Source organism: Panthera leo, chromosome C1, assembly GCF_018350215.1.
Source record: "Panthera leo isolate Ple1 chromosome C1, P.leo_Ple1_pat1.1, whole genome shotgun sequence".
NCBI classification, from domain to species: Eukaryota; Metazoa; Chordata; class Mammalia; order Carnivora; family Felidae; genus Panthera; species Panthera leo.
The window spans coordinates 123,344,958-123,372,568 of record NC_056686.1 but is presented as its reverse complement, the minus strand read 5'-3'; the positions used below and the strand labels follow the sequence as shown (position 1 = coordinate 123,372,568).

General features: G+C 40.1%; 1 protein-coding gene across 1 annotated transcript in view; it reads left to right on the top strand.

The window, feature by feature from the left end:
* The window catches only part of NCKAP5 (NCK associated protein 5), a 729,314-nt gene that overhangs the window by 647,348 nt on the left and 54,355 nt on the right, over positions 1–27,611 (top strand). Inside the window, exons 15-16 of the mRNA XM_042948658.1 lie at positions 22,263–22,577; positions 25,587–25,723. Coding sequence (XP_042804592.1) covers positions 22,263–22,577; positions 25,587–25,723 — 452 coding nt within the window. The remainder of the gene's footprint in view (positions 1–22,262; positions 22,578–25,586; positions 25,724–27,611) is intronic.

Genomic DNA, 27,611 nt, shown 5'->3' with positions numbered 1-27,611 from the left:
TTTTTTTCATCTTTAAATTCTCACCCACATTTTTTATCTGGACTGGTTGTATGTCCAAAAGAATTTTGGACAAAGAATTTTCACTGAAAAATGTTTTCATACAACTCGATCAGAAAGATACATCATGTTCCAAAATTGGTCAGGACAAACTCTTAAATTTTAAAACATTTCCAAATGGGTTTATATGACCTCTTAACCCCTCTGTCCTTAATATTTATCCAGTAAGCAGCCTAAAAAGCCTAGCCTTTCTGGGGACAGCTTCACTTAACCATCAAACTGCACTAACATTTATGTATCCTGAGGAAGGTGAGGGAAGTAGGATATCTGTCCGTTGTTACAAAGCCACTAATCTGGATATCATCTCTCTAAATGATGAGGAGAGTGAGGCTCAACGAGGTTTTCTGTCTTATAGTTCACCACATGGTGGTAACAGGATTCACAGTGAAAACCAATATGACTTAAGGATGGTTGGATTTGGTCACAGAAGTTCCTGGATGTACATCTCACACATGGAGAGAAAGACCTAACATGGCTTTATGTTTCTCCAGCCATTTCTCAAGTATTGCGTCCCCCACATGCTGCCAACGCACCTAAACCACAACCATCCACCACATGCAGTGTCCCACCCGTCTCTTCCTCTCACTTGGTCCTCATGCACTGGTTTTACACCCATTTAACAAATTTCAGTGTGTAAGATAGGGCCAACGGGAAAACCTAGAGCTTCTTCCCCAGGAGAGGTGAGACAATTTCATGTTCTGGTACTCAAACCTCAAAGGCACAGCCATAAAACTTTCAGTCAGTTCCTAATTATCGATTCGGCACTGACTCTATTCCAGGCTTTGCGCTAGACTCTAGGAATACAAAAAGAGAGACGACATGGGCTCTTGGATTTGGTGAGCTCAGCTGATCTTATTTGGAACCAGAATCCTCATTTACATCTCTTTCTTAAACTTTAGTTGAAGATTGAATCGCTCTAGTATGTTCCTCTTAGGTCAATTTCCCTAACCCTTTTTTAAGACATTATGTCGGACATTACTAAAAGAAACTTGTTGGCTATAGATAGTCTTGTCATTGTAAATAATCAAGAATTTATTTGCCTTAGGAGTTCCTAAATTACGTGAACTTATTCTTCTTGACATGCTGGCAAAGACAAATAATTTCTTTAAAGCAGATGGCGTTCAGAGCCATTGTTTAAATGTCAACTCTGCTGCTATTTATTGGCCTACTTCTTCAGGGAGATATTTGCGTGCTGGATTCACCTGGGCACTTGATCTGAGATGCAGCAAAGTTGGGAAGCTGAGTTGGGTACTACTTGCTTATAAAACCTCCCTAGATATTACAGTATGGTGTGGAAATGACAGCTTATATAATCACCACACTATTTTTAGTAATTTTTAAACCCATGTGCACTATTGTTTTGTTTTTAAAAACTAGTAGGATGGCTTTTGTTAATTCTTCATAGTGTTTTTGTCAGGATTCTGGTGACATTTGCAACAGTTTAATTTGGGGTCTCCCAGAAGTAGACCCTGTAAAAAGGAATTAGAGATGAGTCAATTATTAGTACAGGAACAATTAGTAGAAGTCAGACAGGGGAGGGGAATCAACCAATAAAGGGTGGGTTATCATGCCAGCTACCACCAGGACTGGCCATATATTTCCCATAGACCAGTGTATAATAAAATGCAGGGCCCATTGTCTAAAAGTTATTAAGCATTTCAAGATAGCAACAGCAGGACACAGGTCACACCCACCTGCTGCCAGCCCTGGCTATCAATGTAAGTGACAGAAGGAACACACTAGGCTATAGCACCCCAGTTGCAGTTTCCCTACCTAAGGATTGAGGAAACTGGGTATTCGTCACCACCTCCCATCATTGATTAGCCAAGGGCTGATTCTGGGGCTGTTACCTTCGGGCGAAGAGGTGTAGTTACTGACAATTGAAGTTCAGCAGGGGCACACTCAAGTAGTAAGTCTCTAGAAGGTGGATGGGCCAGCGACTGCCAGCATGCTATCCAAAAACCAACAAATCTGGTACCCCACACTAGCACCAGATGTCTCAAAAAAGAAGCTACCTTGTTGTGGGGACACCTACTGGAGTTCCCCCTGTTTAAAAGTAATAGCCCCTAAACCCTTTGCTTTCCACCTGCTTTTTAATCAGCTCTTTAATAACCAACATATCCATCATTTTCTACACGAGGAAATTGCACCATACACTTTTTAAAAAGAGGCAGGGGGATGCAATCCTGAGTTCTTAAAGTGCAGACACATTTGTTTTCCAAATATTACGATGCTAGACAAGCTATTTCTTCCCCCATGTGCCTCATTTGCCTCATCTGGGAAGAGGACTTAGCATTATTCTCTGTCAATTTCCATAAGGTTTGAGAAGTCTCCGTCAGAAAATGTTAGGAAAGCAGTTTTAAAAAAGTGATTTCGTTCCTAAGTAATAGCAATGTCTTTCCAAGCTTTGGGGTGGGAGGAGGAGGGTATTAGCAGGATGGTTTCCATTAAGCTCATCTTAAATCGGCCATCTTGCATGTGCTTATTTGAAGGGGGTATAAAAATTATGTTTTAATTTAAAAATGCCCCCCACACACATTTTGGCTTCTTAATCATCACTGTGTGCCACAAACAACCGCTCCTTAATTACTGTGATATTAATTTTATATGTCAACTTCACTGGGCCCCAGGGTGCCCAGATATTTGATCAAACATATTCTGGATGTTTCTGTGAGGATGTTTTTGGAGAAGACTAACAGTTACATTGGCAGACTGCCCTTCTAAGTGCAGTGGGCTTCCTCCATCAGTTGAAGGCCTGAACAGAAAAAAAAAAAAAAAAAAAAAAAAAAAAGACTGGCCCTACCCAAAGTAAGAGAGAATTCTCTTTCTTGCCTGAGTGCCTCTGAGCTGGGGTGTTAGTTTTTTTCCTGCCTTCAGACTAGAAATGACTGGAATAATAATTCTTCCTAGATCTCGAGTCTGCTGGTCTTCACACTGGAAGTACACTGACAGTTCTGGTTCTCAAGCCTTGGGACTTAGACTGGAACTGAACCATTGGCTCTCCTGGGTCTCCAACTTGCCTACTTTCCCTGAAGACCTTGGGACTTTCCAGCCTCCATAACTCCATAACTGTATGAGCCAATTCCTTATAACACACACACACACACACACACACACACACACACACACACAGAGCCTACTGGTTCTGTTTCTCTGTACAATACACGTAATTAGATTTTAACAAGATGATTAGAATATCAGCTAGTTAGAGGAAGTTGAACTGCTGTCATCTGTGCAGATGACTACCAGTTTGCTTCATCTGGGCCAAGGAAAAAATGAGCAGATGAATTTATCCTATAAACTGGGCAGGGGCTAGGGAGACTGCAAATGCCAGGAGTCAAATATCAGACAGCCCACATCATCACCATTTATGTAAAACAGGGGAGTGGGAGGCCCTAGTGGACCCCCAGGTATTGGGAGCCCTCCAGTTGAGCATTCCACTTTCACATGAGCAAACAAAGCTAGATTTTTTTTTCTTTTTTACTTCAACCGAATCCGGGATCAAAACCCATTCTGACGTCTGTAAGATGTGAACTTCCTCAAAGAGGTGTGTGCCCTCTACAGATGAGCTCCTCTCAACCCAATGGGAGTAAAGATTCAAGAGGCATTTGCAGGATGAAAGGGCCCAAGGCCCCTGGAAAAATGTATGCACATGTGCATGGAATATTTATTCATTACATAGTAATAGATCCCTATTAGAATTGGTGTTTTAGAGCAAACTCTTCTAAGAGCAAAAATGATGATTTCAGGTGTTCATGAGATGCTCCTGCTGAAATCAGTGGGAGTTGCTTTCCATGTAAGCACTTGTGCTGATTGGCCAGAGGCATGGATGACAATTAGCACACTGTGCAATTCGCATGCTGCTCTGCTCTGCAAGAAGACTGGGCTGCCAGGGAATAGGGTTAAATGGCCTTCCTCCCCTCAAAGCAGCATGTCCAGGATTCCACAGTGTGTGAGGTGCTGTGCTGAATTTGTGCTAGGCCTTCATTTATAGATATAACTTGTATAGAATGTTGTAATTAAGCTGCCAGACAGAAAGCAATCTGCTGTGCATGGAGTGAGAAACTCTTATTGTTCGCCAACCTCCATATGAGAAAGTGACACCTTAGGGTCACATCCACATACCTACCCCTGCTTCCTCAATTGCACAAGGATCCTTGAATCCAGTCAGGCTTTGCATCAAGCATGTGAATCCTGCCATGTTGAGTGAAGTGTCTTGGGATGATGGAGGTCTTGGAGTAGGATCAGACACGGCTGTGGGGCACGTGCCTTGCTTCACAATAAGCCATGCCTCATTAGTGAGTGTGTATTTACAAGGATAATAAACTCCATTTGTAGGGTGATGTTCTACAGGCATCTGGAATAGAAGCCAAGAGGAATTCTTCAGAAACAAATAGGTTGAGCTGTGTCATTCAGAGTAAAGCTTCTCCTTCCCCAGCACACTTAAGCAGATTTAGCTATCAAAAACCTTTGACATTCTAGCATGTTCCCCTCTGCCACAGTCCTCAGGATCCCACAGAAAGACCCAGTCAACCTCTGCCTCATTCTGCTCCATTCCTGACCCTTTTCCAATCAGCTAGGGAGAGAGAGGGCCTAGGGATCACTAAGTGTCCTATGACTTGCTTGAGCTTCCCAGAGACATGTCCAGCCTTTACATCCTGAAGCTCTTTCAGCTGCCTCTGGCTTCCTCCTTAACCTCACCTTCAGCAATGCTGTTGGTTATAGCTGTTCTTTCTGCTTCCCCAGCAACACTGTTTATAAACAAAATCTCCAGGCTGAACTCCAGATGTTTCAATATGGCCTCCAAGGTCCAGATTCCATTCAGCCTCCTCTTCTCCTCCTCACCATGGTCACTTCCCTATTGTGATCTTTTCCTCATGCTCCAGCTAGGCTCCTTATTTTAAAGACCTCCCCCCATTACTCCCAGTTCTTCACATTGAGAAAAATAAGAGTCTTTTTTTATGCCTCTTTCATCCCTTTCCTCTGTTCTTGCAGAGAGACACATTGTCTGAAGAATCGATAGCATTCGATATTAATTAACATGCAATGATAAGGCCGTGTTATGACAGTTGCCCTAGTTGGTACCAACATATATTCTTGATAACATCTTTTGAATTTTTATGTATTGGCCTTGGGTCACAATGATTGCAGCTTCTCATCAGATTTTCTGTCAAGTCTTGTTTACTTTTCCTTAACACCAAGGAAAGGCCAAAAATACGTAACATTCAAACTTAAAATCTGGAGTTAGAGGTGCTAAACTAATTTCTGAGCCTTCATATCTTTCATACATCTTTCCTAACTTTTTAGGTATCAAAATAATGTGGCATAAATAGCGCTGAACCTGGAAGAAGAATACCTAAGTTTTAGTTACAGTTTTGTCCCTTATTAGTAAGCAGATTGCTGCCTTGGTTTCTGTGTCTGTAAATTGGATATACTGACTTCTGCCTTCCCCAACTCAGCACATTATTGCCAAGAAAATCAAAGGACATCAGGTTCATGACAGCATGCCTTAAATGTAAGATAGACCCAAGGTGCAAGGGATTCCTTTTACCAACATCTGGGGCTCTGCTAGGTACTGAAGCCACAATCATCCACCAGCCTTTTATCTTTCCCCATTTCTGTTGGAACTCTAGTTGAAACAGTGCCCTGTGTAGTTAAGCAGATATTTGAGGGTTTTTTTTCCCCATCGTGTTAATCTTATTCATCTTTTTAAGGAAAAAGATACTACCTTTGTGACATTCTCGCTTTAAATGCCCAAAGGCCAGAACCTTCTTTTTAGGTCTGTTACAGAGAATGAATAGAGCTGATGAGAGCCAGAGGCCAAGGGTATGTTTTGATAGTGTGTTGACCATAGATGTGGAAGAAGAATTTGAAAAGGACAGTCTTTTTGAACATGAGATTGTTTAGAAAGTGAAATTAAAGAGGGAAAAGAGCAGAATGTCTACAAAACACTAAATAGGTTTTAAGGTACATCAGACTATGTATTTATTTTAAATGATAGCTATAAAACCTCATTAGAAATGAAGTGCTGAAAAAAAGCCTCCTGACTTGTTTATAAATGATTCACTGGAGTCCGTAATGGAGTGGTTACTGAATTAGGAAAAAATGATGATACATACCAGAAGCTCAGAGCTCGAAAATGAGTATCTTCTCAGCAACATCTTGGAATGTGGTCTAAAGAAGGCAAGTGGGGTACAGTCATAGCAGTTGTCCAAGTAGGAGAAAGAGCTGTTGACTTGGAATGAGAAGGCGTGACTTCGAATCCTAGCTGCTGCACATGTCCCTGTTTCCTGAGACATACACATTCTGTTTGTTTTCTCATCTGTAAAGAGGAGATTGTCACTGAGGCATAGCATTACTGTAAATTTCTATTGAAATAACAACTGAGAAAGAATGTAGCAAACATTATGGTTGGCCTCCCAATATTCATTTCCACCTCAGGGGTATGAAGTTATTAACGCATTTATGGTAATTTTCCCTGCAAACAATTGGCTCAAGAAGCTTGGCCTGGGCCAGTCAGTGAATGGCCTTCTCCAAATCACATGGATTGGCCCAGGAATGAGCTTGTGACCTCATTTGGCTAGTCTTCAGGGGACAGAATGGTTGGAGGTGTAGAGAGAAACCACATGAAGAGCCAGCTTCTCTTTCCTTCTGGACTTGGGAGTATACAGCTGACTGGTATGGAGCTCCTAGAGGTGGTTCCTACAGACATGAAGCCAAAGCTGACACACAGGATGGGCAGAGCCAAGACAACCGCAGGGAGGTGGAGACAGAGGCTCTAGATTAAGGCAGCCCTGAAGCTTGCTTGAATTCTGGACTATGTGCTAACGCATCCTTACTATTTAATATGTTACTTTCCACCAAAGGCATCCTTACTGATTCAGAGTGCTTGGTAAACTGAATATAGAAGACAACACTAAAATCACGTAGCAGTCAGCCCTATGAGCTTTTGTGATTTGTATAGGCCTTACTCCAAATCCTGGCTCTCCTACATGTAGCTACATGACCATGGACAACTTTATTAACCTTCTTAAATCTCAGTTTCCTTGTATGTAAAATGTGTCCGCTGCATATTTTATCATGATCTGACACAAGTACAGCATTCACCCTGTAGTTAGCAATCTGCAAATGTTGTTATTCTGCAGAAATATGAGGGATGGTGAAGGTCAAATGCATTTCCACATGGTATGTCCAGCCACGATTCAGTGGCTATGGTCCTTAAAGACCTTTGCAGAGGAGAGTCAGGCACATAGCCAGAGAATCCAGGAGTCTGTGCACCACCCCCAAGCTAGAGAAATACTGGGCTCTAGAGTACTTGGCAGGATCTCTGATACTAGGGGTCACCAACCCTACTGGGAGGCAGGTTAATGAATAGAAAGGGCCTGGGTTTCGGAGTCAGACTTGCACTATGTCAAGTGACCCTGTTTTCCCAGAGCTTTGCTTTCCTCCTCTGTCAAATGGGGATAATAGTAGCTACTTGCCAGGATTGTTGAAAGGAGAAAGGAATAAACAAAGTCCTTTGCGTGCTGCCTGATCTGGGATTAAGGAATAACCTCAGTTGGCTCCCTGGTGACTCCTGAAGACCCTTCCTTCCCAGGATGATGTTCAGATGCCTGTAAGGAGAATTCAAGGTTATACCTCAGAAAGCCCAGTTCCTCTATTGAGCCATGTTCAACCAGATAAGTGCAGGATTGCAGATAACCCAGATAACCAGGATTGCACTTTTGGATTTCATGAACTCTTTATCAGAAGGCTGGGCATATAATGTTTAGAATCAGGAATATTGAGACATAATTGATATACAACAAAATGCAGGCTTATATAAGTATATTGTCTCATGAGTTTTGAGTAGTGTACGAGCTGTGTAACCACTATGGCAATCAAGGTACAGAACATTTTCATCACCCCCAAATATTCCCTTATGTTCCTTTACATAAAATCTACTCTCAACACCACTAGTCCCAAATAACCACTGATTTGTTTCTATCATTATACTTTTGCCTTTTCTAGAATTTAATGTGAATAGAATCTTTCAATTAATGTAAATGCTTTTGGGAAACATCTATATTGTATGTCTTCACAGTTGTGTTTTCGTTTTTTCATTACCAGTTGGTATTTCATTGTATGGATATACCACATCTGTTTATTCACTAGCCAGTGGACACTTTGGTTATTTTGAGTTTGGGCTATTATACACAAAACTGCTCTAAACGTGTGTATGAGTCTTTGGGTGGACATATATATTATCTTCTCTTGAGCAAGTGTGTTATTGCTGGGTCACATGATGAGTGTATGTTTAACTTTACAAGAAACAACCAAACTGTTCTCCAAAGTGGTTTTACCATTCTGTGATCCTAAGAACAATGTATGAGAGTTCCTCTTACTCCACGTTCTCATCAACATTTATTATTATTGGTCTTTTTTGTTTTAGCCGCTTTTATGGGAATGTAGTGGTATCTCACTGTGATATTAATTTGCATCCCCCTCATGGTTGATGATGTTGAACATCCTTTCCTATGTTTACTTGGCGTGCACATATCTTTTTTGGTGATGTAGGCATTCAAAGTTTTGTGCAGTTTTGTACTGAATTGTTTATTCTCTTAGTAGTATAAGAGTTCTTTTTATTCTGAATCCAAACCCCTTGTTAGATATACTTTTTTGCTATTTTCTTATAGCTTGTTGGTTGCCTTTTAATTTTCTTTATAGTGTATTTAAATAGTAAGGTTTTTTTAAATGTTGATTGTCTAAATTATCATTTTTCTTTTATGTTTTTTGCTTTTGAGCTCTATTTAAGAAACTGTTGCCTAATCAAAGCTTGCAAAGATAACCTCTGTTTTCTTCTAGAACTTTTATGGTTTTTCACTCTTATGTTTTAGTCTATACTTTTTTGTACACAGTGTGAAGAAAGAGGTGAAGTTCATTATTCTCCATATGAGTATGTAGTGTTTCTAGTACCTTTTTTCAAATCATTATCTTTCTTACATTAAATTATCTTGTCATCTTTGACAATTGACAATATATGTGTGAGTCTATTTCTGGAATGTCTGTTCTGTTCCACTGGTCTAATGTGCAACTCCTCATCCAGTACCACGTATAGCCACATAGAATTCAGGTAGCATCAGTCCTTTAACATTGTTTTACTTTTAATATATATATATATATTTTTTTTCCTGGGGTGCCTGGGTGCCTCAGTCGGCTAAGCATCTGACTTCAGCTCAGGTCATGATCTCATGGTTTGTGGGTTCGAGCCCTGCGTGGGACTCTGTACTGACGGCTCAGAGCCTGGAGGCTGCTTCAGATTCTGCATCTCCTCTCTCTGCTCCTCCCCTGCTCGCTCTCTCTCTCTCTCAAAAATAAATAAACATTAAAAAAAGTTAAAAAAATTTAATAATTTTTCCAAATATTTTTTCTAAATAATTGTAAAATCAGTTTGTCACTGTCTGTAAGAAAGACTGGTAGTGTTTTCATTAGAATTGCCTTGAATCTACAGATGAATTTGGAGAGATTTGACATCTGAATAATATTGAATCTTCTTTTTAAAAATTTTTTTTCTAATGTATTTATTTTGAAGGAGAGAGAGAGCATGAGCAGGGGAGGAGCAGAGAGAGAGGGAGACAAAGAATCTGAAGCAGCTTGAGGCTCTAAGCTATCAGCACAGAGCCCCATATGGGGCTCAAACTCATGAGCTGTAAAATCATGACCTGAGCTGAAGTCAGACACTTAACTGACTGAGCCACCCAGGCACCCCTAGTATTAAATCTTCTAATCCATGAACATATTTAAAGTGGATTTCTCATAGATAGAAAATAATGGGATCTTGCTTTTTTTTTTTTTTTTTGGGTAATCAATTCTGACAGATTCAGCCTACTAATCAGCATGTTTAAGCCATTTACACTTAATGTAATTATCTAAATGGTTGGGTTTAAATTTGCCATCTTAATATGTTACCTTTTACTTGTCCCCTCTGTTCTTCATAGTTTTGCATTTTTTTCTGTCTTCTTTTAAGTCATTTTTTTCATAATTCCCCTTTATCTCTACTTGCAGGTTATCCCTTAGTGCTTAATGTAATGCTTAAATGTAGTCTACATCTTTATTTTAGCACTATCTTAAATAATATATCATAGATTGCTTTCTTGTAACCTCTCCCTCCTTTATGCTATTGTTATATTTTATGTCTACATATATTAGAAACCTTGCAATATGCTGTTATATTTGCTTTAGTTACTTATCCTTAAAAAGATTTAAAAATAGAAATACATTTTATATTACAACACATACTTACCATTTCTGGTGGTTTTTTTTTTTTTTTCCTACATCCAGATTTTTACCTGATACTCATTTTCCATCTGCCTGTGAAAATACACTTAATGTTTCTTACACTAAAGATCCTCTGGCAATGAATTCACTCAGCTCTTGTTTGTTTTTAAAATATTTATTTTTCCTTGATCTTTACAATAATTGAAAAGTTGATTAATTGAAATTAATTTTATAAGGTTAATAGTTTTTTTCCTCTCTCTCTCAGCACTTTAAAGATGTAATTCTACTAACTTCTGGATTATATAGCATCTGACATGAAGTCTACTGTCAGTTTTATCGTTGTTCTTCTGTAAAGTATCTTTATTTTCATTTGCTTTTAAGATTTGTCTTTATCATCAATGTTCAGCAACTTAATTATGATATGTCTTACTGGAGTTTTCTCCATGTTGGTTCTGGTTGGGGTTCATTGAGTCTGTTAGATTTGGGGTTACAGTTTATCAAATATGGTACATTTTTGGTTATTCCTTCACGTAAGTTTTCTTCTCTTTTCTCTTTTTCCTTTTGGAGCTCCAGTTATACATATTTAAACTACTTCATATTGACTCTAAGGTCACTGATGCTCTATTTCTTTAAGTCTTTTTTCTCTATATACTTTATTTTGGATCATTTATATTGTTATGTCTTCAAATTCACTGTTGGTTTTTTCTTTTCTGATATCTCTGCTAATCTGTTATAAATCCTAGATAGTGTATTTTTTTTCCAATTTTAGTAGTTTTTTTCCTGTCTATAATTTTCATTGAGTATTTTTATTATTCTGATATCTCTTAATTATGTTCAAGTTTTACTTTATAACTTTGTACATATTTATAATATCTATAATATTTTAAGGTTCTTGGGGCGCCTGGGTGGCCCAGTCGGTTAAGCGTCCGACTTCAGCTCAGGTCACAATCTCACGGTCCGTGAGTTCGAACCCCGCATCGGGCTCTGGGCTGATGGCTCAGAGCCTGGAGCCTGCTTCCAATTCTGTGTCTCCCTCTCTCTCTGCCCCTCCTCCATTCATGCTCTGTCTCTCTCTGTCTCAAAAATAAATAAACGTTAAAAAAAATTTAAAAAAAATATTTTAAGGTTCTTTATGATAATTTCATTATCTCTCATTAATGCTTTTGTTTCTATTGATTGATTTTTCTCCTGAACATCATTATCTCTTATTAATGCTTTTGTTTCTATTGATTGATTTTTCTCCTGATTACAGATCATATTTTTCCGTTTTATGCATGCCTAGTGCTTTTTGACCGGATGTCAGAAATTATAAATTTTACATTGTTGGGTGCCAGATTTCAGTAGTCCTATAACAATTTTTGGACTATGTTCTAGGATTCTTTTAAAAGTATTTGCAGATTAGTTTTATTTTTCAAGGCTTACTGTCAAGTTTTGTTCTTTGTTCAGGGAAACCTTTATTCAAAGTATAATTTAGCCTCATTATTAAGTATGTCCCTTCTTAGAACTCTAGCCTATAGCCCATATATTGGAAAGCCTAGCCTCCCTGAATGGTGGAAACATAAACTATTTTCAGCTTTATGTGAGCTCAAGAAATTATTTAACTTAGTGCTTCATAGTAATTGTTTCTCTGACATCATGAATGTAGTTACCTCATGCATGTTCAGATTAGTACAGGGCCAAAGACTTTAGGCATACCTCTGCTATTATCTTTTCTTTACAATATACCGCCCTGCAAATTTTAGCAACCTTGATCCCCACCCCACCCCACAAACACATGCACCTATATTTATCTCTTCAATTCAGCAGGACCTGCAGGCTCTGTATTCCTTCTCTCTGTAGTTCAGTCTGGAAACGGTAGTCAGGAAGAAGGCTGGGGAGATTGTAGGGCTCACCTCATTTGTTTCCCATGATTCAGAGGTCAAGTCGTATGCTGCCTACTGTCCAATATCTGAAAAAGTGTTTAATAGCATTGTTGCAGTTAATACTTAATGGACAGAAGCAAAAACCTCTCTGTATTTTTACCTATATCCATATCCATTGGTCTGTTGGATTTCATTACTTCTTTATTATCTTCCTGTAGAGACAACCATGGAATATTGGAGAGTGGAGAGTGGCAGCTGAAATGGAAAGATAGGCTCGCATTAACCTCAGCCTTCTCTTCACCCACATTTCAACTGAAGTCACATAAAAGAAAAATAAATGGTCCTTAAATATTCACTTAAAATAGATCACCATATAATAATTAAAATCCTGAACCAAGCAAGTAAGGTGTGTTAAAGTGAATATTAAAAAAAAAAAAAAAGAAAGTTTAGGAGTATGAAGACTCAGGCTTTCTTCCTTTCTGCATATAATTTAAAAAATCATTGAGACTGATTAAATATAGAGACAAATGGAGAAAAACATCTATGAACTTTACATTTGTATCTTTCTGGAGGCTTTCATTAAATATCTATAACTACAATAATATGAACAAACTGAAATAATTTGCAATTTTAGAGCATGTAAAAAATTAATATAAAAAAAGTTTGGGTAATAATACATAAGATGCTTTAGCTCTAGTAAACATCTTTAATAAATTTTTATCTGTTATTAAGTTGATATGTCTGCATCTCCCCGTGTTTCTTTGTTTTTATATGCTTCTTACCAAATCAAACTGTTTTGAATCTCTTCCTGCAACATCTTACCCCCAATTTATTTTCTTTCCTCCCTTCCCTCAGTTGCTTCATCAAAGCAGATATTATCTAGGCAGGTGAAATGGAGAATAGAGGCAGTAGTCCATATAATTCAGAAAACCTGATATGGAGTAAAAGAGATTTAGAGACACAGAATTACCCATAAGAGCCATCTGTGTCTATCAGATTCACCAGATAATTGTTTAACTTTTCACTTCCTTTGGCAGGACAGATAGAGATGGAATGAATGCAGGAGAGAAGTTAGATTATTGAACAGATTCAAGGATAACCTTTGGGATGGATATGCTGTACTTTCTCTACAAGGAAATCATGATTTACTAATTTGGGAATGTAATCTGAGAATATAATGAGTCTGCAAACAAAGGAGAATCTGTAAACATCATTTGTTTAGATGTTTAACATGCCGTTCATGAGCACCAGTCCAAAAGTATATTTAAAGAAGATGCAGACAGCTAAGTTATAATTAGATTGGGAGGAAAAAAGGTGAGGATAGAGTAATTCTGTCATGGATAGAGAATGAACAAGGATAACAGGAAACAAGAGGGAGAAATAAGCTCGCATTTCTCCAAATAAAACATTGTGATCACAGATCAGGGCTGGAACCATTGTGGTTCCACATTGTTATATTCTAGAAAGTTTGGCTAATGAGAGTACTGTGTTTGTGTTTTGTTTTCTTTTAAGTTAGAATAATATCAAAGTAAATAGGGCAAGACTTGACATGTGGATAGGAAAGTGGTCAAGGGGTAGGCATTGCTTTTGGGGGAGTTAGGAGGGATCTATGTGTATACTCATCATCTAAGACTTTGACCTGAAGTGGTGACTCCCAAAATAGGATGTAGGAGACTGTGATCAAAGTTCCTAGACCAGCTGACCAATTCAAACAGATGCTGTCAGTTAAACCATACTGGCCATACTCTTCTATATCACAGTAAATATTGCATACAAGTCTGAGCATAGTTTTATACAACAAGCATAGTAGCATAGCATGAAATGAAGGAATATGTGAAGATCTCAAGATTGCTCAGTCTGGGGGGGATACGAGAATAGAGATAATTATTAACATTTTTAAAATCAAGAAGGGTTTGGAAAGTTGCATAACAAATCCCAAAATACTAGACCAAGACCACCCTCAGAACCTTAAACGTTGTTTTAGTGTGACAGGAAGGAACACATAGCAAGCAAAGGATTTTTTTTTCCTTCAAGGGTTTTACCAGCTGCATATGGGACTAAATTCAAGAAGTATTTCTATGAATTGATGGTCTACATGGGCATTTAGAACCCGTCTCTAACCTTCTCCAGTTTATATTCTTAAATGACATCTCACTACAGTATTTTATGTGATGCTACTATCAGATGCAGAATGTTTATTCACCAGAAACCAACCCCAGCCTAAGGTGGCATTTCTTCTATGTTAGTTTAAATAACTTATCTTCATCTTTATAAAGAAATTCCATGGTCTGGTTTGTCCCTCTAATTTTTTGTCATGTTAATTTCCTGTATTCTTTCTCATATTCATTCCCTGTGTAATAGAATTCCAGACCCCCAACATCCAACATCCAGGTCTTCCTTTATATCAAAGAGAGTGTAGGGGAATGGAAAACAAATTTCCATTCTTCTATAAACTTTTCAAGTTTCAGAAAGCTTAAATCCACTTGGAATTCAGAGGCTGAGTATTCTCATGCATTCCAAAGCCATCAAATTGAATTTACTCTTCCAAAAGGTCTTTTTTTTTTTTTTTTTTTTTTTAATTTTTTTTTAATGTTTATTTATTTTTGAAGGAGAGAGAGAGACAGAGTGTGAGTGGGGGAGGGGCAGAGAGAGAGGGAGACAGAATCTGAAGCAGGCTCCAGGCTCTGAGCTGTCAGCACAGAGCCCGACGCGGGGCTCGAACTCACAAACTGCGAGATCATGACCTGAGCCGAAGTCGGACGCTTAACCAACTGAGCCACCCAGGCGCCCCCCAAAAGGTCATCTTAATGCCACAGCCAAAGTTACCCCATGGTTGTGAATAAATAGCCAATATAGTCATCTCTGACGACTTTGAAAAAACCATGGAGCCAACTCAGAATGCATAACCTCCATGTAATTGTTGTGGCGTTGGCAACAGGATTATTTTTTTTTTAACTTGTTTCAGTCATACAGATGAAGAGAAGGATGTGCAAATAAAGAGATCTGTTCTCCCATCTGTGGTTTAAATTTCTGGTGCCAACACCGCACGTAGCTTAAAGATGTTTAGGAACCTGGAGAGAACTCATACAAAGATTTCTTTACATGACCACTTGCATTAGAAGAAAGCATGCCAATTAATAATGTGGCATGAATATTAAGCACCCATATAGACACCCTTTCTGGCTGGTGCATTGTATTGGATCCTCACTGCATTTCTGGGCTGAAACTTGTAGATAGGATTGAAATGCTCAAAGTAAAAAAGAGTTTGGATTTTAAATTTTCCACTTTTCTAGGATTTATTAGTGCTTAAGAGGACAAAAATCAGCGGTTACTAAAGTAGTTTGTTTGATTCCGTGAGAGAAGGTAGATCACTGCATGGGAGCAAGTACACTGTTTAGGATAGATGAGCTGTACCCTTGCTAACGGAAAATCATGGCTTACTAATTTTTGAATGTTCCCCGAGAATGTAATAAGTCTGTAGGTAAAGCGACATCAGTAAGCATCATTCATCTAGACTTTTAAAAAGCCTTTCAGGTGCCAACTCCAAAATGGACTTCTTGAGAGAACAGACTCCACCTTTTCTATATATGAGGGAGCTTGCAGCCAACTCCAAGTACTTTGCTCGATCTTCACAATTGCTCATTAATGATTACAATCAGCTAACTGCCCCCCCTCCCCACCCCACCCCCCACCCCCCACCCCCGACCCCGCACCCCCCGGCCTAAGGAAATGGTTGCCAAAAGGTAATCTCTTAGGAAACAAACACAAGGTAGTTGTTTGGTAAAATGTACCCAGGTGCTGCAGTAATATACTAACCACGCAGATGGAAATTTGATTTACCTTGGGCTCCATGACAGTGTGTGTGAGGGGCCCCCACCTTTCCCTCACAACCACTTGTGAAACTTACAGAGCACCTGCTTTGTCATGAGTACTGCGCCAGGCTCATTACAAATGTGCTGTCGTTGTATGCGGTCAGAATCGTTTCCAAACCCTGTTGTCACACAGTTAGCAGGTAGCCCCACAGGTCTTCAAGCCTTCTCTTTCCGGCTCTGAGGCCTGTTCCTTTCCACTTCACCTATTCTTTTTCACTTCATTCTTCTGAATATTCTGAGTAACTTAGAACTCAAGTCAGGTTTTGTCAAGCCTATTCTGTGAAATAATCTCTTTGGACAAATACATTAATAATACCAGGAATTTGGGTTTACAAACTCAAGCAATTAAGATTTGTGCCACAGGATCACAAAAATGTGTGAGAAAAGAGAATTGTGTGAGAAAACGTTCGAGACACTTTAATCCATAGAGGAGAAGGCTGAGGGAAAATCAGCAACATTTTCCAAACACTCAAAATCATTGCTAATTCAGATTCCACCAACCTGGAAATTTATATTAACTGAAACAGTGCTGGAAATAAACTTTTCCCTTTGCAGCTATTTTTAAAGATAACATTACTGTGTAAAGAAATAGTACAAAACAAGTTTGGAAGAAGCCTAGACAATCCACATGAGAGAACAAATTGTTTTAAAAGAGAGAAACTCATTGTTTTGTGTAAATACATATAAGATGTTACTGCATAATCTCATCTACTCACTACAAATGTTCCCAGGAATTTGACTCTATAAGAGCTTAGTTCGTACAGTACTAAGGGCACTGATGTCAAGTGGGACTCCAGCACTCAGCATGGCATCAAGAATTCCTGAGGATGAGGGCCAGGGTGATGATGCCACTCTGGCTCCTGTTAGATCTGAAACCTTCAGACCAGTGATGCTTTGGGGGGCGGAAGAGGAGGGGCAGGAGATTGAGGAGGACACCGAAACATCATCCCAGGTGCTGTCCTTTGTCTTGGTCATGGACTCTTGTTCTAACGGCTTGGAAGTCTTAAGAAATTGGTCTTTAAAATATCCAATAATTCTCAATGATCTTATCCCTCTGGCTATCTGAATTAATGAAGTCTGGCTGTATGTGAAAAATAGCTATACAGAAGAAGGAAGTCAGCTATTTTCTTTGGTTGCTAGAGTCAGAACAAAAGGCAGCCGATTGGGATTTCAAAAGCAAAGCTTCATATTAAATTTAATTTCAGGAAGAATTTTCTAAAGATTAGAGCTGTTTTGTTTTTTTTTTTCTCCACCCGTTCTTTTCATTACACTCAGTGAGAACTATCTATGTGTCAGGTGCTGTGCTGAGCACTGATGATGGAGAATACTTGATCAGCCTATTGTTATTATCAGCTCTATCAGCATATAATTACCATACTGTTGAAAAAAGAAAATATAGAATCAGGAATGGACTTATATAAGAAATTAATAAGATCCAGTCTGCCCCCAGGATGTTTACAGTCTAATAACATTGATTTTGAGAATTGTGCTGTTTTCTGAATGTTAGCTCTGTGCCTGCTCCAGGCACCATGCTATGTGTATTAGGTACTATGTTTCTAGTCCTCAGTGCTCCCCCATGAAGAAGGCTGTATGATCTAATTTTCAGATGAGAAAACTAAAACCACCTGCTGAGGTTTCTGGTACAAGGAGCATTAAGTGCTAATGCTCCTTGGTGAAGTGAGTGGGGATTTTACATTGTGCACCCTAAGTTAACAGTTGGCAAATCTGCAATAGAAAGGTTTCTCCAGAATTTCTTCTCTGCCACCATCCAATGCAGAACCTCACCCTTTCTGGCTACTCACCCACTCATGGGCTGCTTTTCTCCCTTTTATGTACAGTAAAGTTCCCCTGTACTGAAGCTTTGATGCCAGACAGTATTCCTAACCCAAGGACTCTGAGCTTTTTTCCCAAAGAAGGAGGGCGTAGAAATTTCTGTATCAGCTGCTAAGAGACCAAAAAGATATCCATCTCCTTGCCTGCCAGAGATCTACAAGGTGGTAGGTTCGAGGGGTGAGCAAAAGATTCTGAATCCATCCTGTAAAAGATTCCCTGCCATTCTGCTGCTGACACCCTAAATGGGACTCAGGGGTGCTGAGATGGTGAGCCCTCAGCTCTCAAGTAGCCAGTGTTTTCCTTGGTGTAGCCAGTGTTTTCCTCAGTGAGCTACAAATTTCTATATGTGCCATGACTTTAAAAGGACTGGGAAGCACCACTGTGAGTCATTGATGAAATGTCTAGGGCTGGTTGGTGCCCATAAGTGAGAGAACTTAACCTTGAGAGAATGGGAGATAAAGGCAAATGGGACAATGAGAAGTACATGGAAGGGCTGACCAGGGTCACAGGAGTGATTAGTGACCCTGGAAGAATGAAACCTGCTGGTCCATCCAGAGACCCAACCCTTGAACTCATTAGCAAGGCCCTGTTGGCATCTGTTCTCACAGCCACAAATGTGAACTTAGACTTGTCAAGATCAAGACTGTCAACTCATTTGAGATGCAAGGTCAGCTTGCCACTTTGAACTTTGTTCCTATCACAGCCATTTAATTACATTGTGGTTCTTATAATTCTCTCAGAAAAAAAAAACTGGCTTCAGAAGTACAATATCTTATACTTTCTCAGGTTACAGTATTTTTATGAACTGTGAGAAACTTACAGCACCTTAAAGAAAGTACATAACGAAGGGGTCAGCATTTTTCAATATAAACTCCACCTCCAAAGGTTGATGCAATTCTGGAGAAATTTGCTTGAGGGTGAAACTTGGCATATGGTGTCTGAGTCCCTGACTGTCTACACCTCTTTTCATAGGTACTTACAAATGAGTTCTTCAAATTCACTACATTTGGCATCTGTAATTATTAGAAATAAAAAATGACTTTAATAGCAAGTGGTTTGTGAGTTTAGTGTCACACACTTCTCAGAGAATCTGAGAACTCAGGAATACCAAAAGTCCTGTTTTATATATTCTAGTATGACAGTATTGTAAAAGGAAAGAAGGGAAAGAAAAATGATTTAAGGAGACAGAAACCAGAAAATTTTGGTATTTTCCAAAGAGTACCATACTTAAACAGCCTTCATCATTTTTCCTACCCAATACCCCTCCTTACCCTATTTTCTGTCTTGTGTTATAGGCCAGGACAGCACACACAGGCTTTGGTGTCTGTAGCTTTTCCCCAGAAGCTCACTAAAGAGGCAGCCATGGATCTCATTTTGCTTTTTGAGTCTCCATTTGAGAGGATTGGATTCAGTGCTCCCCATCAAATACTTGTAGGGGAGAGAGTTCTTAGACAAAGCCAGAAAAACTGCCCTTGAAGACAATGCCTATCACCTAGTCCAGAGAGCAAAGATTAAGGCCAGAAAAATGTTGGCATGGAAGTCTATGGATGCAACTGAAGAAGACAGAGGGAAGAGTTACTGAGCAATAGTGGTTCTCAGGAACCATGCAGATCAGGGTGTGCAGGCATCTTGCATGATGGGGCAACAACCACCTAGACACAGAGAATGTCAACAGTAGACTCAGACCTCAGGATGGGGAGCAGGAGAACCAGCTAGAATTCAGGCACCTGCTCCAATTCCAGAGGAGAAGCTGAACTCCTGCTTAGGAGCAGAGGGGCATTCTGTGAGCTTTGCATTCACAAGGCTGCCTCAATGGCTATTAAACGAGTGGACCCCACATCTGGATTTATCCGTACTTTGGGCAAGTATCAGGATAGCTTGATGGTTAAGAGCATGGTCTTTGTAAATACATCTGACTGGATTCAAATCCAAACTTTTTTTTATAGTGCAAGGCCTTGGGCAAGTTACTTGGACCTTTTGAGCTATGATTCCTCATTTGTAGATGGTGATAATAGTTCTTACCTTATAAGTTTGGAAGATGAAGACCGATGCAAAGAAAGGAGTAAAGTCCTTTGGCCACAATAAGTAACTGGATTTGATGATGCATGCCCACAAAAGGAAAAGAGCTCCACCTGCCTCCTCCTGCTGAGCACTCTTTAGTTCAGGTACAGTCCTAAAGGTGCTGGGAGTAAATTATTACGGGAGGTAGCCTGGGGCACATGGAGACTAACACACCTCCGCTGCTGTGTGCCTTGAGTCTGCTTCCCATTCCCAGACACTGGACCAGTTCTGATGAAGACCCATGTGCTCCTGTATGATACTGAAGTAGTTCAGCCTCTTAGAATTGCCCCAAGTACAACGCACGGATATGCTAAAGCCGAGGGGTTTTGTGTTTCTAGGCTAAAATGAAAAAAGGACCTCAAATTCTGAAAAGCAGGGTCTTTTTTTTGAACTCTTCTGGCAATGCCTCCCCATGCAAATATCTGTTCATTTTCAAAAAGGCCCTTCTGTAACAATCAGGTCCCCTTAACTGAGGAGAAAATGAATGGAGAAGATAAAGAATAATCTTTAAAATTGATAGAGAGTAAAGCTGCCCAGGTGGAGGACTTGAAATGAATGGAGCTAAAACTTAGCCCTTGTGATCCTGCAAAACAAAAGCCTACCCCAGAACATAGTCATATGAATCAAGGCCCCTGCAATCCCTAACCAGTATCTGAGTCAGATGGCATAGGAGATGGCTAAATGCAAGAGCGTATCTGCATCTTCCCACTAAATATCCCTTTGAAAACAGAAGCTTCTCCTTTGATAGGGACTGTCTTCCCAGTGCTTCCAAAACCAGCATCAAACCTACTAGAACTTACAACAACCACGTCTGTCCACACCCCTACCCTTTTGTTTTTTTTACCTTACTATTAGGAAATTCCCAGAATTCTTCCACTCATTTACAGCAAAGAGGTTTTGAGGAAGAGGGTAGGGAATGGACAGATTTGGGAATTCTGATACTAATTGCTCAGCATCAAAGGCAATTATGTAAGAAAAGCACTGATGGATAAACTATCTGCTAATATCTAATATATATACTAAGCATTTTGTGTATGTCACTGTTCATTATTTAATTCCTCCAGCCACTTCACAGTATGCTTGGTGTCATTCTCAATTCTAGAAATTTGCTGGCAAACATTTTTATCCTCACAGCAATCCTGTGAGGAACCTGAGACCTCAAGAGGTTAAGAATCCTGTGTTGGGGTCATGTAACAGTTATTGACTTTACCATTTTCCAAACCATTGTTCACTGTAAAATATTCACTGTTGAGCCTCTTGATGCAAAGATTATGCCCTATTCCGTTATATTCTCTGCCATGCCTAAAAGGGTGCTGAATTGTGCCTCTTACTTAGTCTTAGATGTATAAGCTGCTGACAAAAACTTTACTAAGGATACTTTATTCGAAGATTGTTATATAAACATGAGACTTTTGGGGTGACAAACAGATCTTGGAAGCTGTCTCATTGGCTTTGGTAAATCATACCACCATTTTAGAAGTGAAATACATAATAAATTTTTCAGATACTGAATTTTTATCTGTGTATAAAATTTCTTAAAGATGAGACACAGCAGAATATGTTACCCCCATATGGTGAAATCAACTTGATTTGTTTTAGGGAGTAGTGAGATCTCTGGGAGTGACAAGATATTCGAAGGTACTGATGGGTTTTGTCACTGCATAAAGTCACTGAAAGACATGAAGTGGCTCTGTGGTCTTCTCAACAAATTGAGTTCAAATGGCACTTGGGCCAAATGAAGCCCACTTGATACAGTGATGTTATCATGGGTAAGGTATGTTTGGGGATGATCCCTGTAGCGTGTGAATTACTTGCCCTCACAATTAAATTTGAGAGGCCAGAGACTCCGTTAACTGACAAGTGGATGATAATTCATGTAAGAGATGCACAATTACCTTTGTCAGGACATCACTTCAATGTGTTATGTGTGCTCATTACTCATCATATTTCGGTTAATAAATTTCACCTAATTGGTTGAAGTCATATGATTCCCAGTTGAAATAAAGCTTACCAAAAATATGTTTTGGTCTCTAATGACTGTTCTTTTTGTATGATAATTCTGGAGAACCAGCCAGGAAAATGTATATGTGACTCTCACTGCCAGGAATGGCTGGCTGCCTTACCTCATATTAAGTGAAGGGAGTATCTCCATGTTTAATTAAATCTTATGATGCCACTCACTGGAAATTTACTACCCCATTAATAGTATTTCTTCCTTCTAGATATCTCCGTTCCTCCAGATTAGATACAAATGCCTGTGATACTTTTATTCCTTTATGTGAATATTCTTTAATCCTCACTATGTTGTTACTTTGTCTAGAATCAAACTGCCTGATGAGGACACTGGACAGTGGGATCGGAACCTTCCCACTCCCAGACTCTGGAAATCGCTCCACAGGGCGGTACATATGCCACCCAGACTCCCCAGAGGACACCGAACCCATCCTGCCTCTCCAGCCAACACTTTGTGCAGCTTCCTCTATCAGAGCTCAGACCCTTGAACGAGAAGTGCCTTCCTCTGCAGACAGCCATGTCTCTGCAGATAATGCCATTGTTCATTCCACATCCGACCCCATCATGACCACCAGGGGGATGCGTCCTCTTGAAAGTCGCCTCCCCAAACCAGCCTCCTCAGGTAAAACACCTATGACCTTCCAAATTAGATTGTTTCCACACCAAAATAATGCACTTGCTAAAAAACAAAAAAAGTGGAAAACAGGCAGCAGAGAAGGTTTCCACCAGGAGGTCAGTCAGTGACCTCTGCCCAATGGAAACGTGGATGCATGAAAATTCCTGTAAGTCCTCAACCAAAAAGTAAAAAGACGACTATTAAACATCATCTACTCTTAGCATTACATTAAAGAGTGTACACACATATAAAGGAAACAAGCACCTAAGCACAGGTATATGGATATATAAATTGATTAAGAGAAAAAAAAACACAACATACCCATAGGATTTTATCTTGTAAAACCTAAATCTGAATATAGACCAGGTTAGCCTCAAGACATAAATTTAGCTGAAATGTTGTTTGCCCTCTAACCAGAAATGTATGTCTTCTGACATATTCCCATCCTGCTCAAATATATTTATATGTTGAACTATAAAAAACTTTGTTTGATATCTCAGCAGTAGATTGTGCATTAGCTGCAATGCAGTGGAATGAGCCTCTGCACTGAGACGTACCGCCCTTCGTCACCGTCAATTGAAACAAGCTTCCATGATTAAAGACAGGAGCAGGCTAAGGGTCAAAGTTTTTTTTTTTTTTCATTGTTCCCTCAAGATTAAAAATATTTATTGCAGTGCAGGATGATACTAAATAATTTTTAACTTGCATGGCTTATGTTGCATTTATGACATGCATAAGCATATGAACGAGAACTCTAAAGACTTTCTTTTATAATTTGATGACTAGAAAGGAGCCACAAGTAGAAATTATACTATAGGCTTTTGAGAAATTAGAAAAGAAGGCATTTAATTAAATATCTTTGAATAAATGTGATTGAGCTAATCCCATGGCTGAGTTCTTCATACAATAATACTAACTGCCATGGATGTTTCATCACAAACTTCTGCTCGTTTCAAGCCAAGGCTACATTTTAAAAGGCTGTAATGCATATTATTTTTTAAATAAATGCATTGTTAATTAATGACACAGCCTCCAGAGATTCAGGGGCAAGATCTTAGTTATAGATTATATGCTCCATGCTTGAATAGTCACATGTGTGACCTCAATTCAGCGGCGGGCTGCCAAGTAGACTTCATGATTAAACACTGTCATTATAACAAATTGAATAGAAACCACAAGCCTTGAATTGCTTCATAAGAAGGGGATTGGAAGGAGATTGTTCTGATCTTACTGCTAATATCCACTGTGCTGGATTTTGGAGGTTTGTGTCTTAATTAAATTGTCATGAAGAGTTATAAAAAAGTAGTATATGGTAGAGAGTGAGGTCAACATAACTGCAGGGTATTTTTGTGTCTCCCACCCCAAAGCTTCCTATCTATCAAATGATGCCATCACTGTGGTCCAGAGGCAGGGCTGCCTTTCCAAGGCTTCTCTTTTCTCTATGGCCATTGGTTACTCAATTAAAAAGCCAGGGAATGGAAAACCAGCTGGAACAAAAGGAGAGTGAGGTTATCCCTGCCTAGAGGAGGAGTCACTTCCTGTTTAATTCCTGTATTTGTTTTCTTTGTTTTTTGTTTTGTTTTGTTTTTTTAATTTTTTTTAACGTTTATTTATTTGTGAGACAGAGAGAGACAGAGCATGAACGGGGGAGGGTCAGAGAGAGGGAGACACAGAATCTGAAACAGGCTCCAGGCTCTGACTGTCAGCACAGAGCCCGACGCGGGGCTTGAACTCACACACCGCAAGATCGTGACCTGAGCCGAAGTCGGCCACTTAACCGACTGAGCCACTCAGGCGCCCCTCTTTGTTTTTTTTTTTTTAATTTTTTTAATCTTTATTTATTTTTGAGAGAGAGACAGAATGTGAACAGGTGAGGAGCAGAGAGAGAGGGAAACATAGAATCCGAAGCAGGCTCCAGGCTCCGAGCTGTCAGCACAGAGCCTGACATGGGGCTTGAAAACTCATGAACCGTGAGTTCATGACCTGAGCTGAAGTCAGATGCTCAACAGACTGAGCCACCTAGGCTCCCCTAATGCCTGTATTTGAATTGGTTTTTCACTTATTCCCCTATCAAAAATAGAGGTAACTGTACAAACCTCTCAGTGCTGATGAAAATACAATTACTTCGCTTCTGCTCACAAGCAGAATGCTGTTGAGAGGCTATCACAGCATGTCCTGTCGGTAATCACTGAGGCTGGAGGATAATAATAGCAATTCTCCTTTCTGGCACAAGGAAGGAGTACACTCTGCAGGTTAATCTACTATTAAGGGTAATGGAGGCACTTTCTTTAATCATTCCCTGCTAATTACGCCCTTGCTACTCAAAGTGTGATCCATCGGCTAGTTGGGATCAGGATTGCCTGGGAGCTTTTCAGAAATGGAGACTTTCAGACCCGCACTCTAGACCTCCTGATTCAGAATCTGCAATTTAACAAAAACTCGGCTGGTGCGTATGCACATAAAAGCTTGAGAAGCACTGCCCTGCCAGATCTTTAAGAGCAAAGTTTCCCGTTGTACATTATGAGTGCATTGGGAATGACCATAATGGGTATTCTAGGAAAATAAGGGTTCCCTGCCCAAGTATCTTTGGGAAGGGCTTCTAATTTAAATCCTGTTTTTGGACATCATGACAACTTCCAGTAGCACAATGAAGGCTCTGAGAAGTGATCCAAAAAGGAAACCTGTTTGTTATTTGATGGATAACACTATTTGAGGACTAATCATTGTTTCCCAAATGATTTTCCCCCTAACCTCTTCCTAATGTGAAAAGTCTATCATCGTTTTGTGGGAAAGTTTGCCTTCAGCTCTCCAAGGTGGACATCCTCTACAGATACACACAACATGCAATGCAGATGTTTAATTAGCACAGATTTACAGGGGACAGAATGTTGGGCTACCCAGCTTTGAGTGTATTTGGACTTTTTTTTTTCCTGAATGTCTCCCTCACTTCCCTCCCTGAACTTGTAAAGAGTTCAAGAAAGCTGATTGTGGTTTGATGTACATTTTCTCATTTAGGAAAAATCAATTCCCAAAAGCAGAATGAAGCGGAGCCAAGGCCTCAGACCTGCTCGTCATTTGAATATGCTGAAAACACAATGGCAACTGAGCAGCTTCCAGACTGGGGCTGTGCAGCCCCCACGGCTGAGACCCAGGTAAGGGAGAGGCTGACAGAAGGGTACCTCCACTTATTGCCCCGACGGTGAACAATGATCTCCTTAAACACTTTTACAATAGATTCAACTTTTGAATCAAATTTGCCATTGGCTCGGTGAATAAAAACTAAGGTCCACAGCTCACCTTTTTGCCTGAATTATTAAGTGATAGCATGGATTGTTGGGAGGAAGTGAAACGCCTCCACAGATCTGCACCTAGATTCTTGAGGCATAGATGATCTGTCCAGACTAGGTGGCATAGAACATTCCCAAGATAAGAACACCACTGAGAATGATTCAGTGATACTTTTTCATTATTTTCTTCTTACTTTTTAACCTTTACCTTGCTCCTATGAGACAGATAAAGGAGGTATAATTATACTTCTTTTAGGGAGGAATAAACTGAGGTCTGGGGTAGGCCAGTGACTTGCCAGTGTCAGAGTGTCAGTGAGATCTCTGTGTCTTCAGTCCCATCGTTTTGCTATGGGATCTTCATCCACCCTGAGATGGCACACATATGCCTCCTGATGTGTGATTGGACCTGGGAAGTTGCCCATGGCTCAAGGACATTCTATCATCCCTTGGGGTTACCTGATATTCTCTCCTAGTCTTCCTCCTATTTACCTTTTCCAGCTAGTTACCTGGGCCATATTCAAACTGTTCACTGTTTCTCAACTTCCTGGGGCTGGGCCCCTTCAGTGTCTTTGGTGGCACCTGGTAGTGACAAGGTGGGGGAAGAGGAACATATGGATCAATTATCAGAGTTTCCCCCACCCTTCCTTGAATCTTCCCACTCCTGCTGCCTTTGCCTCTCCCAAACTTGGCATTAGGAGCACCCATTGCTATTTCTACTAGAGTTTCTACCAACTTATGTTGAGAAGATACCCAAATTAGCCCACATCTGGGGTCCCCCACAGTCACTGGGGCCGAACCTTCTTTCAGCCTTTAGCACCTCAGTATGGTGTTATGGAAAAGGAGAGAGAGAGAGATCCTCTGGGCCCAGAGTCTCAATTTATAGCAGAGAACACAACTCCAGAGAGAAGCTGGACCATGCTCAGGGTCCACAGGAAAGGAGTCAGGACTAGAATTCAGCCCTCAGAATTCCATGTCTAGCACTCAGAAGGGTAGCCTCTCTAAGGCAGGAGCCTAAGAGGGAAAAGAGTAAGCCAGTGTACTTTATCATGCCTTAATTTAAAATTTGTTTTAAGTTTATTTATTTTTGACAGAGACAGAGTGCGAGCATGAGCTGGGGAGGTGCAGAGAGAGAGAGAGGGAGACACAGAATCTGAAGTAGGCTCCAGGCTCCAAGCTGTCAGCACAGAGCCTGACGCGGGGCCTGAACTCAGGAACTGTGAGATCCTGACCTGGGCCGAAGTCGGACATTTAACTGACTGAGCCACCCAGCGCCCCTATCATGCCTTAATTTAAACATAAAAATGTTAAGACTCCTCCAAATCAATGATTCCCAAATTTGAGTGGGCATCAGAATCACCTGGACAGCTATAGATCCATGCATACCGTGTCTGATTTGGTACTGTTGGGTTGAGGTCCAAGCATTTCTGACATTCCCAGGTGATGCTGATGCTGCTGGTCCATGGGCTGTCCCAAGGACTCTGTGCTTGCTTTGGGAACTGGAAAGTTGAGAAAACCCTAAAGACACCCAGAGTTGGAAGGGAAATCATTCAAAAACAACAGGTGGTGACAGTGGCAAAGAGGTTTAGGCAAGTCCAAGAAAGTAAATGTAATAACAACTGAGTGCCAGCCCAGGGACTGCTGTCCCCCTGTATGTGAGGGAAGAACACTCTTCCCCCAACATATATGCCCACCAAATACATACCCCTCTCTGGGGTTCTCTCCCTCATCCTGCCCCAGCTCTGCCCACTGGAAA